Source organism: Lissotriton vulgaris, chromosome 2_1, assembly GCF_964263255.1.
Source record: "Lissotriton vulgaris chromosome 2_1, aLisVul1.2, whole genome shotgun sequence".
Classification (NCBI taxonomy): Eukaryota; Metazoa; Chordata; class Amphibia; order Caudata; family Salamandridae; genus Lissotriton; species Lissotriton vulgaris.
Window position 1 is genome coordinate 716,845,479 of NC_141687.1, and position 17,714 is coordinate 716,863,192.

The 17,714-nt window shown below is 47.0% G+C and overlaps 1 protein-coding gene across 8 annotated transcripts in view; it reads right to left on the reverse strand.

The window, feature by feature from the left end:
• The window catches only part of SCUBE2 (signal peptide, CUB domain and EGF like domain containing 2), a 669,241-nt gene that overhangs the window by 117,553 nt on the left and 533,974 nt on the right, over positions 1-17,714 (reverse strand). For 6 of the 8 annotated variants that reach the window (XM_086955985.1, XM_086955983.1, XM_086955988.1 and 3 more), the window contains 2 exons: positions 14,604-14,750; positions 14,101-14,304 (listed from right to left, as the gene is read on the reverse strand). In XM_086955985.1, coding sequence (XP_086812111.1) covers positions 14,101-14,304; positions 14,604-14,750 — 351 coding nt within the window. The remainder of the gene's footprint in view (positions 1-14,100; positions 14,305-14,603; positions 14,751-17,714) is intronic. The other 2 variants (XM_086955987.1, XM_086955986.1) reach the window with 1 other exon arrangement.

The following is a 17,714-nucleotide window of genomic DNA, read 5'->3' on the forward strand; positions in this document are numbered from 1 at the left end:
TACAGAAGATCAGCACTTCTGTTTTGTCTGTGCTGAGTTTTAGGCAGTTGTCTTTCATCCAGTCCGTGACGCTCATCATGCACCTACGAATGTTGGCCATCATAGAGGAGGGATCTTCTGATAGTGAGAGGGTGAGCTAGTAGTCTTCGGCGAAGGATATGATGTTTAGTCCATGGGTTCCAACGATATTGGTCAAGGGGGTCATGTAGGTGTTGAACAGAGTAGGGCTGAGGTACGACTCTTGAGGAACACCGCAGATGAGGTTCTTAGGTTCCGAGGTAAAAGGTGGTAAGCCGATTCTCTGGGTTCTTTCGGTGAGGAAGAAGGCAATCCATTTGAGGGCGTCTCCATGGATGCCAATGTGGTGAAGCCTTTTGATAAGGCTGTGGTGGGATACTGTGTTGAACGCTGCTGAGAAGTTGAGGGGGATCAGGGCTCCCATTTCTCCTGGCCAAGGAGGGTTCTGGTGTTGTCGGTGGTAGCAATCAGGGGCAGTTTTCAGTGCTGTGGTTGGTGTGGAATCCAGAATGGCAGGTGTCCAGAGATTATTGTTCCCCAGGTGTTCCAGGAGTTCACGGTTGATGGCCTTTCAGAGGACTTTGGCAGGAAAGGGACAGTATTTTTTATTTTTTAATATCGCTGTGGGTCGGCGGATGGTTTCTTGAGAAGGGGTTTGATCTCCGCATGTTTCCATCCATCGAGAAGGTGGCTGTGGTGATGGGCGCATTGAAGATAGCAGTGAGCACATTGCTGATCATCTTGCTCCCAAGGTTGAAGATGTGGTGGGGTCAGTGGTCCGTGGGTGCTCCTGACTGGATGGAGTTCATGATGGCTGTGGTGTTTTGAGTGGTGAGCTGCTTCCATATGGTGAGCATGTGGTTGGGGTTTACATCTATGGGAGCGAGAAGGCTGAAGATGTTGGCGGCGGTGGGTGGGGGTTAGAATTTTTTGTAGATGGTTGAGAGCTTGTCATGGAAGAAGTTTACCAGGGTGTCCCAGAGTTCCTGGGAAGGGGGTAATGTTTTTGGTGGGTGAGGGGTTGAAGAATTAATTGCTATGGTTAGAACTGGCTTCGATACTGTTGGCAAGGGCACTCCTTTTACTCCCTTTCAGGAGCTGGTGGTATTGCTTGAGAGATGCCTTGAATTTGGCTTGTCTGTGGGTTCCTTGCTGGTGCGCCATTTCCTTTCAAATCAGTTGAAGTTGTATTTGTGTTCCTCAGTTCTATGGTATAAAAACCGGCCTGTTTGGAGGATCTCTTGGATTTGATGGGCTTGACGGGGGCAACTCTGTTGGCGGAATCGGTCATACAGGTGGAGAAGTTCGACAGCCTGTTCTAGGTTGGTTGTGGTGTCAGGTTTGGAGGTGTTAAGGCCTTTGGTCTACTGGCTCCTTGATACTTTGTTCCAGCTGCAGTGTGAAGTTCTGGGTGGTTTTGGTGGCTGGCGGCCTGGGGTTTCCTGTGACGGTGAAGTGGACAATGGCGTGGTCTGTCCTGGTGACATGGCTGTACTTTACTTTGTCGCTGGCCGTGAAGGTCGGGCCAAGTGTGTGTCCAGCGATGTGTGTGGGCTTGGTGACTAGTTAGGCGAGGCCGATGTTGTTCATGCTTTCAAGGAGGTTGGCAGTGTTGCTGTCGCTAAGGTCGTCGAGGTGAAAATTCAGGTTTTTGAGAAAGATTTAGTGTTTGGAGAATGTTGACGAGCTGGGTGATGAAGTCGGGGATAGAGTCGCAGAAGCTTGGGCGAGGTCCTGGAGGTCTGTATGCAAGGGTGCCTCTGATGGTGATTTTGCCATCAGTCTGGAATTGGAAGTTAAGGTGTTCCATGATTGGGTGGTGTCATCTGCAGTGGTGATGCTGTGGATGGTTTCTTTGTGGATGATGGCGATTCCACTTCCATGTTTGCTAATGTGGTCTGTTATCTTTTTCATGACAGAATTGTATTACTGAGGATAACCATCTGGCTACCCTTGCTTTTGTCACGGCTTGTCCCAGCGCGACCTGACCATAAGCAATAAATAACTGCTCAGATTTTCTTATGTCTTTAGTTTTTTGAAGATAGAACTTTAGACATCGTTTCACATCAAGAGAGTGCAGGGCCTTTTCTGCCGGTGTGACAGTATCTGGGAAGAAAGTCTTTAACTTTACCGGCTGGTTTATATGAAATTGAGATGGTACCTTAAGGATGAACTACGGATTTGTTCTCAGAGTGACATAGTCCTTAGAGAAATGAAGGAAAGGCTCGGAAATCGTGAAAGCTGGAATCTGACTAACTCTCCGGGCTGAAGTGAGAGCTAGTAAAATAGCCACTTTCCAGGTTAAGAACTTTAGTTCAGCCTTGTGAATAGGTTTGAAGGGCCTCCTCATTAACTGGGACAAAACAATATTGAGATCCCATTCCGGAGGTGGAGGTCGAATTGGAGGAAAAGCCCGAAATAATCCTTTGAGAAATTGTTTAATCAATGAGGAAGAGTGATGGCTTGTTTGAACTTTTTCTGAAACTGGATATAGCGGCCAGATGTACTTTGATAGAAGAGAATACTAGACCTGCTTTGGCTAGCGATAGCAAGTAAGGAAGGATATCCTCAGGTGGAGCCTGGAGCGGATGAACATCATTTGCTTCACACCAACTACAGAATCATCTCCATTTAAAACGGTACGTTCTGATAGTACTCTGAGCACGGGCTTGAGACAGAATCTCTCTACAGTCTGCAGAAATCTTGAGATCCTTAAACTCTAGGAAGTCAGGAGCCAGGCGTGCAAGTGAAGCGATTGAGGATCCGGGTGTAAAATCTGACCTCCTTCCCTTGTCAACATTGAAATTGTTGGTCTGAGATGAATTGGAGGCTGCTGAGATAGCAGGAGCAGTTCTTGGAACCAGTACTGCCTCTGCCAGCGAGGAGCAATGAGGAGAAGAGTGCAATGTTCCCTCTTCATCTTTTGCAGTATCCTCGGTATTAAAGGAATCGGGGGAAAAGCGTAAGCATAGATTCCTGACCATCTCATGGATAGGGCATTTCCCCTTGAACCCTGTTGAGGAAATCTGCTGCGTAGTACAGGCATTTGCTGTTCTGTCGAGTCGCAAACAGATCCAGAGTTGGCGTGCCCCATCTCTGAAAGATCCTGTTCACCTGATCCTGTTCCAGTTCCCATTCGTGGCAACCTGTGAGAGATCTGCTGAGGTTGTCGGCTAGAGAGTTTTGCACCCCCTTCACATGCTCCGCTCTGAGGGTTATGCCGTGTTGTATAACCCACTCCCACATCTCTTGAGCCTCCTGTGAGAGGGAGAGAGATCTCGTCCCCCCTTGCTTGTTGATGTAGAACATGCTGGTGGTATTGTCTGTACGCACCAGCACTGAGGAATTTGCAATTCTCGGCAGGAACGCCTGCAGAGACAGGAAAATGGCTCTTAACTCTAGACTGTTGATATGACTCTGCCGGAATTGGTGAGACCAACGCCCTTGGATCTGGAGGTCCTGGAGATGACCTCCCCAACCTTCCATAGATCCGTCTGTGGTTAGGATGAACTCCGGAAGGGTTTGGAGAAACGTGAGGCCCGGTGACAGATTGTTTTCTTTTGACCACCATTGAAGAGCTTGCCTCATTCTGGATGTCACCTTTATGCGATCGTCGAAAGACCCTCCTTTTTGTCGCCATTGTCTGTGCAATTCTTCTTGCAGCGGCCTCATCCTGAGTCTTGCAAATGGGACTAAGCTGATCGCTGAAGAGCACATCCCCAGAAGAGACGCATATGTTCTGACAGAAAGTGACTTTTTGTTGAGATTAGTTTAGCTAGTTTTTGAAGTTTGTTCTGCCGTTCCTGAGACAAGAACGCCTTGCACTGTTGGGTGTCCAGTGAAGCTTCCAGAAAGGTAACACCTGAAGGGGTTGCATTTGTGATTTCTTTGCATTGAGGGTGAGCCCTAGGTTTGAGAATAGACGGAGGGAGCTTTTGACCGCTTGTCTTGTAGCCTGTTTTGATGGTCCTTTGAGCAGCCAGTCGTCGAGATATAGGAAGACTTGTATTCCCTGCGACCTCAGTGCTGCAGAAACTGGGGCTAAACATTTGGTAAATATTCTTGGTGCCGATTTCAGCCCGAATGGAAGCACCTTGAATTGAAAGTGGACGCCAGCCACTGTGAATCGCAGGTATTTGCGATGTTTGGGGTATGTAGGGATATGGAAGCAAGCTTCTTCCAAGTCCAGAGAAGCCATAAAATCCCCTTTGTTGAGACAATTAAGCACATCTGTCAACGTCACCATGCGAAAACTTTGTTTCTTCAAGAATTTGTTGAGTTTGCGCAGATCCAAAATCGGGCGCCAATCTCCCGATTTCTTCTTTATTAGGTAGAAGCGAGAGTAGAATCCCTTTCCTCTTTGCGAGATGGGAACCTTCTCTATCGCATTCTTGCGAAACATGTTTAGGGCTTCTTTTAACAGTAAGTGAAGACGAGTGGGAGGGGGACCCCTGGGGGGGGGGGTTGTAGGCGGTTCCTTTAAGAACTCCAGAGTGTGTCCTTTTTCTACTAGGTCGAGGACCCACTGATCCGATGTAATGTTCCGCCATTGCTGGTAAAGGCGGAGATCTTTGCGCCCACAGGGAGGGGAGGATGTTGGGCTGGTGTCCGGCATAGCTCATTTACGTTTGTTGGAATCTCGTCCCTGATTATTTGATCTTCGTCTTCCTCCCTGACGAGAGAAATTGCTGGAGGTAGATTGCCTGTATGAAGACTGGTAATACGGTTGCTTGTACTGAGACTGGCATTGTCTGTTCTGTTGGTTGTAGTAATTTCCCCTAGATGAAAAACCACGACCCCTTGCCCCTCTAAAAGAGCCTCTCTTATATTGCAGGGTACCAAGTGATTTTGCGGTGTCGGTATCCGTTTTGATGGTAAGTAGGGTGTCATCTATGTGCTTACCGAAGAGTGAATCCCCGTCGTAAGCCATATCTAGGATCTTTGTCTGCACTTCCAGTCTGAAGGAGGTTGCTCTGAGCCAGCCCTGTCATCTGAGGACCGCAGCACCTGATAACTGTCTAAAGTTAGTGTTAGCGATGTCTAGGGCGCAGTCTATTATTTCTGATGCCGCCCTCTCTCCTTCCAGCACTATTTTACGTGCTTCCTGCTGACGATCTTCCGGTATCAGATCTATGAATTCCGACAGATCCGACCACATCTGTCGGTCATAGCGGGCAAGGATTGCCAAGGAATTTGCTGCTTTAATGGAAGCCGCAGCATTGGTGGAGAACTTTTTTCCTATAAGATCCAATCTCCTGCCCTCTTTGTCCGGCGGTGTTGCGATTGGAGCGGATGGATTCTTGGACCTCTGTTGAGCAGCTTGAGATGTTTCAGAGTCCGGACGTGGATGGCCCACCAGACAAGATGGAGTTTTTGGCGGTGCTCTATACTTTTTCTCAATACGAGGAAGGACTGCAGGGATAGAAGCGGGCGTCTTCATTATCTTAAGACCTTCCTTCCAAATGAAATCTATAATGGGTATAGCCCTGGTGACCTTCCTATACCCTTCTTTAAAGTTGTGTAAAAAGCAGTCCAACTGCTCAATGGTAACTGGCAGTTCAAATCTTGTAACATCCCTTTGCATGATATTGTGAAAGCCACCAATGTCCTCCATTGGAGAATCCGAGGGTTGCGGCAAGGGAGGTGAAGGCATGGGGATTATGTATTCATCCCATGGATCTTCAGGTGTATTGTCATTAGGCAGTTTGCCTTCCTCTCTACCATCTTCATCTGAAGAGGAAGTATCCTGATCTTCTTGAGATGTGGGGTCCACAGTGTGTGTTGGCATCGTAATTCTGATGGCGTGCAATCCCAAAGGGACCTCCTTCGTCTCCATCATCCTCATCCGATTCCTCTTCCTCCACATACGTTTCCAAACTGTGCGATGGTAATAGCCGGGAAATATTAGAGTAGTCCTGCCTATGATAGGTCTTCAACTGGAAAGGAGTGTATGCCACTCTTGCAGGTGGCGTCTTGGTAATAATTGGACTCATCATCGATTCCGGCTTCTTGATAAGTTGTGCCGGAGGCGGCTTGCTCATTGATGGAATTGCCGTAGACGAGCTCGTCGTCGACGGACTCATCGTCGAGGGGATCGTCGTCGACTGTGGCACTGTGAACGGGACCGCCGTCGACGGGGCTGACGTAGACGGATTCTTCGTCGACGGAACTGTCGTCGACGGGCTCTTCTTCACTGAGATCTTCGTCGTCGACGGGATCTTCGTCGTCGACAGGCTCTTCGTCGTCGACGGGCTCTTCGTCGACGATGACTTTGACGTCGATGGGGCTTTTGTCGAAGATGACTTCGACGGGGCTTTCGTCAACGATGGAGTCGTTGTCGACGATGATTTTGAGGAAACTGAAGAAATTTCCTTAGCCCCAGAAGATTTCTCAGAGGAAACCTTGGATGACACAATAGGTGAGGTGATAGAAGACGTTAGCACCGTAGCAGAAGAGCTTGAGGTGGCAGAAGACACAGATACTGTGTGAGAAGACACCAGAGAGACAGTTTTTGCCTGGGCTTTACTCACAATTTTAGCTGAAGATGGAGATCCAAGAGGAGGAGAGGATGACCTCCTTGTGGGTTCTGTTGCTCTATGAGAGGATTTGAGGTGTTTCTTCCTCTCAGGAGAAGAGCTATCTCTGGATCTGGCTCTTTTGCTGGAAGTAGATGCATTGCCCTCATCATCTGTAGAAGATGATTTGAGCCATAGAAGAACCCTTGCCTCCCTGTCCCTGATGGTCTTGGCAGGGAAGGTGCAGCAGATCCTGCAATCCTTCACAATGTGAGAGGGATGCAGGCAGTAGATGCAGTCTAAGTGCTGATCATCTATGTGGACACTCTTTTTATCACAGGTTCTGCAGGCCTTGAAAAGAGCTTTCTTCTCAGACATTCTGTAGAGAAAAGTAGAAAACTGAGTAGGCACTCAGGGAGACTCCCTTCCACACGACGTGCGTTGAAAACCTAAGGAGAACTGCCTCTGCTGTGAAGGTTCTAGAGGGTGCTGACAGCTGATTGGTTGAAACTCCTTTTCAGTTCTTTTCATATAATGAGGTAGATAGGCTGCTAAGTTTTGGGCCTTTTGAGGCCTATAGTCTTGTCAGCCTACTACAAAAAAAATTCTAAGGCACTGCTTTTGTATATATTATTACCGTGGGACTCCCTCCTCGGCGACGGGGAATGATTCAGGCATGTGAATCTATGAAAGATACCCCAATACTGGATAAGCCCCTGCCTTAATGGCACAACCCTGCAGTGGCGGCCAGCACGGCTCGCAGGTGAGGGCAGCTCCGGGAGGGTCATGATTACAGGAGGGAGTGAGCAAATAAATAAAAAATAATTTACCTTGCCGTCGGATCCCGCGTCTCTGCTTCTGCTCTCCTGCCTCCCAATTCAGAAACAGGAAGCCAGGGGAAAACGACCTTTACAACGCGGTCGTTTAACCGTTGTACGTTTACATCGCTGACATTACAACGCAAGTCGTTACAACGACTTGCGCTGGATTGCGCTCTAAGCTAAAGAATAGTATTATTTACTATTCCAACACTTTCGCTACTGTTACGTAGGCTGGAGTAGGACTAGTAAATCATACTATTCCTAAGTCCAGCGCAAGTCGTTGTGTAATCAAACGAGATGTAAAATACAGCGTTGTGAATGTATGCGTATTGACGTCATACATTCGCAGCCAGGCTCCCTCCCCTAGCCAATCACGATGCTGCAATGCAGCAATGAGGTTGGTCTGAGCGCTGTAACACAGAGCACAGCCAGGGGCTGGAGGGGTGGGTATGTTATCCATGCAGGCTGTAATGCAGCAGGCATGGAGAACGGGTACAGTGCGCATGACTGGTTTTGGTGGCCCGACCAAACTGTCACTAAGAATTTAGGAGTGGGCAAACCAATCCTCCACTACCCTGTCCTGAGAGCAGAGCAGCCTAGCCCACCTCCCCGCCCGCCTGCCAAACAGCACAAACATAAAATGATAACTGACAGTTATCATTTTATGTTCTTGTTTCTCACTCTGCTTGAAAGCAGAGGGGCGACGCTTAGCAGTGGAGCTGCCACTGTGACCCTGACTCTTTCACTGCTCTAAAATGAACCCTTACTCTGTAACCTAACGGTACATAAGCCTTCTTATATTGAAGTTCGCAAACTTTATCGTATAACAACTTGTATTTATCTCTGTAAATATGTAATATTTCTCTGTGTAACCTGCTAATCTGGCTACTTGTAATATATAAACTTGTGAATAGGTATCTCACCCGGAGTGACCATAGTAGCCATAAATGTGGTCCCCTACTACCTTATTACTCTAAATGTTCTCATGTAGCATTCCTCGCTCTCAGGCAAAGTGCTCGGACACCTCTGGAAATGTGCACACTAAATAAAATTGCATAAATAAATGAATATCCCCAGTTTATAGGAGGGGTAGAGTACGGGTGGTACATTTACCTACCAACAGGGGTCACTGACCTGCGCACTGCAAGGAGTAATACCTACACCGGGGAAGAGAAGCGGTTCTACAGGGAACAAGGGCTGACCAGAGAATGTGATTCTGAATAAAGGAAGCGGCACCTAATGCCACCAAATTGACTGTGTAAATATAATCATTTAGGAAGCCCTTGACGAAACCGCAACTCCTTAACGCACTGGCTTTACAAGCTGAGTGTGCCATGCGGTCTATTTAAAGAGGCGTGCACGCGGGGTCCCTCTTCAGACGACAGGTGAGCCCTGCATGCGCACTTTACTACTTTTCCACTCATTCCGGCTCTCTTCACAGACAAGCCTCGACAGCCCCTGGCATTTAGAAGAGGATGCACTTTACTACTTTTCCACTCATTCCGGCTCTCTTCACAGACAAGCCTCGACAGCCCCTGGCATTTAGAAGAGGACGGTTTCTGTACTGATAGTGAAAGTCACAAAACTCAAAGTATAATTAAAGGGCTGGTTTACGCAGACAGGTGAAGGATACATAGGTAAAACAAAAGTACTTTACAATAAAATAATCTCCCAATGAGCGGCCAGAGCAGCATTGGCATTTCACCGAAATGATGTGAAGTAGCAAACCTGGCATGACGTCACAATACCCACTGAAATAACAGGAAGAGAGACCCCCATCTTTGAATATTAGAGACGGCATAAGGTGAAGAATGACTGATACTAACCCTAACAAGCATTTGCAATGCAATAGGTCTCGCATTTACGCTAGTTTGAGCTATTGGCATTTATAATGGCAATAGCTTAACGGCACCAATTACATTGCAAATGCTTGTTAAATCCTGCCGCCCCCAACATTGTTGTCTATTTAACGGTTGCAACGCAATCACAAACCATTGATTCCTTTGATTGTTCCTCGCAATTAGTAAGAGAGCCCCTTTCACGCTTCCTCCTATTTGTAATTTAAAACGAGTCACAAAACCAGTTTTGTAAATCTGACTCGCAATAGGACGTTTATAAATCACAAAATGTTCTTTTGCTGTCTCAGTTCCTTAATTTTTCATAATCAGTCCTATGCCAAGATTAATATTGTAAACAGAGGTTTTACACACCCGGAAGTAGCAGGTCTTTGCTAGTAGGTGATACAGAGTGCCACCACTGTGGCCGTAATATAAAACAACAAACCGAACATGGATAATAAAAGGTGCTGCTCACGAGCTAAGACTCACCAAAACAATCAAAAGTCTCCCTCTCCAAGAGTCTCGGAAGGGATGCATAACATCCTTTAGGGCGCGGCCGCTAAAGTTAAAGCATGCTGTGTTTCAAAGTGAAAGCGGGCAGAAACCCATTAAAGAAAAGCTAAATCATGCCGTCTTTGAAAGCGAAAGCGGACAGAAACCCATCAAAGAAAAGTTAAAGCATGCCGTGTTTGAAAGTCAAAGCGGCCAGAAACCCATTAAAGAGAAGTTAAAGCATGCAGTGTGTAAAAGTGAAAGTGGGCAGAAACCCATTAAAGACATAGGGCTTACAAACTAAAACAAGCTGTTGCCACCATGCTTTCACTTTAATGGGAAAAAAGGACCTACACCGAGTAATAAAGGAGACCAAGTCATGCCGCAAGCAAACAATCCAGTCCGGATGGGTCATCGCAGAAGGAGACAGGGCGGTAACAAAAAAAGCCTCACTTTCAATCGGAGGCCAGAGTTTAACATAAATGATGATGCCAGCCAATGGAAATGATGGGCGTAGCTACAAATCCACTACTAACATTTCCTCGATCACAATAAGCCTTGCAGAGCGACGAGCGCATGGGTGCTCCAGCGCTAGGCGAGACCTAAAAACTACTGACAGAAAAAAATGAAAGGCATTCGTACTCCCAAAAAAGCGTGGGTGTTTACGGTAGCTGCTCTCATGATCAGTTTGTGAAGATGCACGAGCGAAGCACGGGACCGCCAGCAAATCTGCACCACGTGGCACAATACCAAACACACAGGGTTGCTCTAGTCAATGCTACCATGTGTGATGTGCGACAGAGCCAGACATCCCGTAAAAAAGCATGACTGCAAACCCCGAAAGGGTTCCATGTACCTGAAGATCAGCTCAAGTGAAGTGCGGGTGAATCGCCACTAATGGGGGCCACGTGGACCCACTGAGGTACCACATCCGGTATGTTTAGACTCTGCTACAGCAGGCCTATCTGCACCAACTGCGTACCCATTTGCACCTCCAACCCGCCCTTGGAACATCCAAGACCCCTCCCCACAGGGAGGCACGATCCATGAATCCTTTCATAGCACCCTCCACCAACACAGTGAAAGCTCTATACATACGAGCCACAACTGATGAAAGGTATTCAGTACGTCAGTGATGGGGCCACTGCACCCACGCATGCGCCGTAATGCTGTGAAAGGGTCCTGATGGCATGCAAGGGCATCAGAGTGGAATGTGCACTGCCATACTGCTGAAAGAGCCCTTCTAGAACACGAGGGTGTGCACCTTGAAGGAAACAAGAGCACTGACTTTGCAAAGCTGCTCAGAAGTCACATGCAGAAAAATAACCGCAGCAGCAACTTTTGGCTACCCCTTAAATGACACCCATGGAAGCACCGGCCACTGGTTTCATGCAACCAGAAATGTGTGTAGTGTAACATCATGTATCAGTGAGCTCAACAGAGCACATCTCCATGTACAAATGTACATATTCTAAACATCACATTTAAGTTCGTCTAAAGCATCGTGCTTTAATAACGGTACAAAGGACAGGGGTAGACATTCTACACTTCACACGCTCACCACCCTGTAATATGTGCGGTATTAATTGAATAAACTCTAGCACAGTGCATAGACATTATACAACACATTCGGTAATAGCATGCTGTAATAAAGTTAGGACACATGTGGCCCTTTTATCCTGAAATGATTCCTGAAACCCAATCTGGCACACGTTATGTAGACGCAAAGGCCGGTTTACATGTCAATGGAAAAGAAGCTTGTTGGCCAAGGCGGGACCCCCTGCCAGGCTAGCTTCAGTTGGTCCCTAGATGCAGCAAAGCAGACCGTAGTGACTAGGAGTAGTGCGCAAAATGGCAATATGTTAGGGCAGAAAGAATTTGAACAGACAACACACATGGATACACAAATATTGTTTGTATTTGCTCGTACACAATGATTACTGACCTGTCTATTGTCTTTCTGAAGTTTTTAGTCTTTTACCTACTCTCCCGAGCACATCGCTCCTGCCGGAGGTCAGTTTTACTCATCAGTCATTCTTTCAGTGAAGAACCCCATCTTCCCCATAACCTCCAGGCAGGTTTGATCCCATGAGCGCTTACAGAACCACAACCATGCTAGAATAAGCTTATCTTTCATCTGTTTTTATCACACTTCCATTCTCATTTTCTTTCACACCATCGATATATGTCTCTTTAGAAGATTTCTGTTTTTCTTTGGACTGTATGCAATCTACAACTGATCCTTTATGAGATGTGACCTCCAGAACCGGGTGGTTACATTAGCCGAGGCCTCATCCAACCCCACCAGCCACCTTCCAAAGTGACTCACCTCTTAACAATTTGAAAATAGCCAAACAGAACACCATTATCTCAGGTCAACATTTCTCTCAGAACCATACGGGTACCCAGATCCTGAACTCAACAAGCCCATACAAACAGTTATAAAGCACTTCACAAATATACATTACAAAACATCAAAGATTTGGCAACACCAATACTTTTTCTTGCAGGTCGAGCTTCTTCTGTAACTGGCGATGTAATGACACCCTGCAGACAGGAATGATTCGGGCTTCACGAGGGAGCCAACATCTTCATGAGATACTAGGCTTTTACACATTTGAGAGTTACAACAAAATATTCAGGATTCCACTGCGACCTCTACTCAAGTTCACCTTCTTGTGCAAAATTATTTACGCCTGGCGGCAAAATGCTTTGTTGCAGCACATCACGGGAGATTATCCCTTCTTATTAGTAACTAATGAGATGTCTAAACACTAAACAAAGAGGAGCAGATTGAGTTTTACAATCAACTCAGTGCCCCATAAATCACGTGTCATTTAATTTCTATATTTCGTTTGGCCAATAATAGAGCACAGATCTGAGAGGCAGAGGAGCAACTCACCATAGTCACAGGGAGATATGCGCAAGTGCAGGTGACAATAATGACGGTAAACCTGAACTTCGAAAAGTCTGTGGTGTTTGCTGTAGTGAGATGGCAACATATCAGGTAACAAATGATAAATATAGTTAGAGTGAGGATTAGCTGGAAGGCAGGGATTTTTAAAGTGGGTGCAGTGGGTAAGCGGAGTACAGTGAATAGGTGGGTTTGTGAATTACGGTGAGGCTGCCGTCAGACGTGCTGATGTACGACTGTGCAGCCATCAGGGATGAACTCATTTAAAATGCGTAAGTAGCAGAAGCTGAGTCAGACCAAATAAAATCCCCCAGAAGGCCACTGCCAGATGCAAGCGGAGGAAGCAGGCTGAAAGGGGGCGGAGACGCTTGGTGGCTAGGCCACTGGCGTAACCTTTCAAGGTATGCAGAGGGGCTCCCTGCGGCCTCAATCAGGAGCTCTCTGGCCAGTGTACTGGGCTGAGGGGGCCTCCTGGAGCTTGGGGGTACCCCCGCACCGCAGGGGCCTGTGTTACGCCACTGGGTTAGGCTATTAAGGTGTGAAGGGCTACAATGATGAAGCAACACTACGTATGGACATCCAACCAGGCCCAGCTTTAGCGCTGGTGGTACCTGGTGCAACAATCTTTTTGTTGCCCCTCCTCCATGACTTCCTTCTCAGTGAATTCCCTCGCTACCTCTTTCCAACAGTGCACCAAATCTCTCCAGAGCCTCTCTCTGAAATACACTTCATTTTTTTATAGAGCTAATAATAATTCACTCACACTTAGTCCAGTGATCTGCCTGGTACACATTCTTTGCACCAGGCACATTAACCCTTCGCGCTACTTTAGGATGAGTCAAAATTGCCACTAGACAAAATTCCGATCTCCCATCAGTAGGAAAATTTATCACCAGAGTTATATTGACATTTTTATTGTTGCCTGAAAACTGCTCACATGCTTTTAGACCAATAAATATTTTTAAACACAGCGCCCCCCACCAAAGTTCAGCCGCAGGTGCGAATGAACCTGTCCCACAGCCCTAAAGCCGGCACTGCACAAAATCTTCCTTAACCAGACAAAACATTGCAATTTTGCTTTGATTTTCATTCTTTCTTTCCAGGCTTGATAAAATGTGCACTGCAAAATGCAATAAAGATGCTGCATGCTGGAATGAGGTATCGATGGAGGGCTGGGCAGTGGCTTCAGGTGACGGTGCTGCAAAGGCGCACAGGACCGCCCGCCCTGCAGTTTTCCTTGCCTCCATAAAATGTCTAATAACTAGTAATGGACGACATGTGTTTTTAAGCTGGTCGTGTTTTCTTATCCATAAGAATCATTTGGGAGGTTAGATGCAGCAAGAATATGACATACAAAGAGCCCACGCGCCCACTTATACTTAACCTGTGATAGTTGAGGGCTAGTAACGCACTCACTTCCATGGTGAGGAATGGCACACAATTCAACAGTCACACTTTGAAAAAAGTTTGCTCCAGCTAGCGGACGCATGCAGGCAGCTTACCGCATCTGTTGTCCACACGCATCTGACCAGCCCCGCAGCTCTCCAATGGATCCATGAACCTAGGGGGCTTCCTGACCACCTCGAAGTCCGTTCCTGATAATCGAAGCTGGAAGTGGTCCCGAATGATCGCCTTTCTCAGTGTTCGAACAGTTTTGCGGAATCTCTTCTCGGTCCTTTTCCGTGCACAGCTCAAATTACACGAATCTAGAATGTAGAAAGATGCGTGTAGTTAAGTTGCCATAAATGTAAGACATCCATGCAGATCCTGGGCTTTGATATAATTCCTATCAGATATCTAACATGGAAAACACCACATCCACACCAAACAGCCTTTCAGACAGTAACTTTTTGAGTAAGTGAGGCATGGCAGTTTTGAAATGGATCAATGAAGCGTCAAAACAGGAGATACTTTTTCTGTGCATGAAGATGAAAGGAAGATACAGAAAAACAAGATTCAAGCAGCAAGTCGTCTGGCTTGCACCGACGGGTATTTGTAAACCAACCTGTCACCTCTTTCTGGTTTGTTTCAAGTTCAAATTCAGCAGTTATAACAATTTCCTTGGTGGTTCCCTTTCTTCCACCGCCTCCACTGGTTTTCTTACACGTCAGATTTACAAAGGAGAAACCCTCAGTGACCGGATTGTGTCTTTCTGTGTAAATAGACAAAATTAATAAAAGGAACAAGCTTGGCAAAAACACAACTAGACTCTTTGCTTCTGTGTTAGGCATACATCAACTTGAAGGGCTGATTAATTGCCCACAAAGCGACATTGTAGGCAAAACCATTGCACCCGTTAAGGCAAGGTTACAGTTTGTCTGAGTGTTATGAAAGGAACAGAAAATAGCAAATCATACACGGAAGTAGAAAACAAGCATCCCAAGCGATCCTCTGGCCATCTCACCCCCAGAACCATGGCTTAAAAAGGTGTGGGCACGTGCAAATTCACATGCCCGCTGTTCAAATCCAGCATATTCTGAGCATTATCTAAAAACTAGTATAGTTTAAAAAGTTGTTTTTCTTCACATTACACGTTTCTTATGCTTTTCGTCTGGAATTAAAAAAGGACCGATGTACAAAGAAACAGTACCAGGTGGTTGCCTATGGGAACCAGTCATGAAGCAACATATTACCCCTATAAATAGAAACTGGGCCTCCACTGCAAACATAGAAAGCAACTAAACAGCCAGAGTCAGCAAAAATCTTTGCATGTGCTCTAATGAATATGGGACCCAAGGAAATAGTCGAGGAGGAGGCAGACCTGGGAAAATTATTGTTGCTACTAGCTACTTCAAGAGGTTCTTTAAGTGGAAAAGAAATGTATTAAACACTGGTAAAGATAGATCACAGAAGACCAGCCAACACCAAAGAGAAACTCACCCAAGAGCAGACAAAATGCTTTACACTGACAACTTTGTATAAGTAATACTTTGTTACTATACCACAATTCTATCACTCATGTTTTATTTTCTCTTCCCATTGTCTGCTTTATCATTACTGCACCAAACACCAGTCCCTACTCTTTTCACTGTGCATGGTTTGCCATCATACAGGTGTTCAGAAAAAACTTTGGTGGTGTGCTGTGTCAAATTAAGTCATTATACAAAGTGAGATGATGTAAGCATACACAACAGAGATTAATTAAAGCAGTCATGCACTTCTATACAGCAAACAGCTACTAATTATTGTATTAAAAAAATTACTGTAAAATTCTGTCAACGAATTGCTTGCCAGTTTAGCTTTTCATGAAAATGGATATACTAAACACATTTGGCTGATTAGAAAATTGCTCTCAATAACCAAACCAACAGTGTAAACAGCTGGGGGCATGGTCTTGATGTGCATGATGGTGGCCGCCATCTAGTAGCGCTTCCCGTGCTGCACCAAATATTCTAAGACATCCAAGCGCTGCTAGGGCCCAGTTGAAGACCCACAGTAGTGCGCGGAAGGCCTCCAGGGCTTTAAATGCCAGCCGTGGAACTTCTGAAGTGAGGAGCATGGCCCGGTCAGATTGGCAGCCGGAAAAGTGACCAGGGCACAGAGGACAGATCCTGGCAAAGCAGGGTGTTCCACCAGGGGGGCCTTGATTTTACGGGCTAGAGCAGAGCAACTGGCCTTGGACCTTAAGGTTGACCGCAGTGAAGGAGTGGCGGCCGCAAGGGGTGCCCTCTCTGAACGTGTGGCTTGAGTGGATTCACGGGAGGGCTGTAGAGCGTGCTGCTGGGGCCAGACCCCCTCGCAGTACAAAGACTGTAGCTGCTCGTGTCGCCCTCTCCGAGTGGGTAGGGGTCTAGCAGGCCTCCTGGTGGCCTTCCTCTGGGACGCCCTATGACTGGATTGGTGTTGAGTGGTGTGCATCCCCTTCCCTCGGCATGTGGACTTGGGAGAACGCCACACCTACCATTGTGAGGGGACTGACCTTGTTGCCTGGCCACCTGAGGCTCAGGAGTCCGTGTCCAGGGGCCGCACCGGGGCTACTAATGCCACACCACCGTGGAACAGGGGTCTGATGGGCTGCTCTTCAGCACGCTGTTCCCTGGAGGTGGTTGCAACCTCGTTCACCATCGTAAAGGAGAAACCTCAGCTCAAAAAGAGGAAACAGAACAAACTTTCTAATCCCCTGTTGCCATCGACACAGCGGGATGGTGCTGCTGGGCCTGCGACGGCGGGTGCATAGGTACTCCATCCGGGAACGGAGGCTATCCTGCGAGCAGTTAAATCTTCATGTCACGTGTTAGAGGCAAGAATGGGTGCAGTGGCAGCTGATGTGGCCCTGCTTCAGCAAGGTTTAAAATTAAAAAAAAAAAAGGTATAGTTAGGCTGAGCCACGGTTCAAGACATTGGAAGGTCTGGTGCGGGACCTCACCCAGACAGTTCAGAAGCTTCAGGGCCTCTCTGGGGAATTTACAGCAAGCGTGGAGGATGCCGAAGGGTGTTCCAGGTGTAACTACTTGCGATTCTAGGGGTTTCCAGAGTAAATGGAGGGCCCGTGACTGGAACGGTTTCTGTAGGACTGGTTGTGGCCCTTCCTCCCGGCAGGCCAGATATCCCACTGTTTTCTCACCAAAAGGGCGCTCAGGGTCCGGACGTGGAAGCTGGCGGCCGTGGCCACTTGCCCTTCTAATAGCACGATTCTTGAACTATATAGACAGAGAGACCTTGTGCTTTGGGCTGTCAAAGACCTAGGAGAAGTCAAGTAGGAATCTACATCAATTCTTATATCCCCAGATATCAAAAAATTGGTTAAACAGCGACAGAAGACATTTGAGTCAGTGAAGCAAAAGCGGAGGGCCCTAAACATTTACATGATGCTTTACCTGGCTAATCCCTTTTCTTTGACTGTCTGGATGGGCCTGCGAATAGCTGGAGCAGTACCTGGTCAGAAAAGTGCGGGGATAGGGGCAGTTGGGGTTTATAGGTTTAGTTGTATTTGTTTGGCCAGCAAAATACACTCCTCCACGCTGCCATATCAAGATAGGAACCAACAGATGTGCCTGGTGGTGTGCCGCTGCCCATCAGCTTAAAGTATGGAGACACAAGTGGATCCCCTCACAGTCCTCTCGTGGAATATGAATGGATTGGGTTGCAAAATAAAGAGAGGTGCTGTCACCAGTAC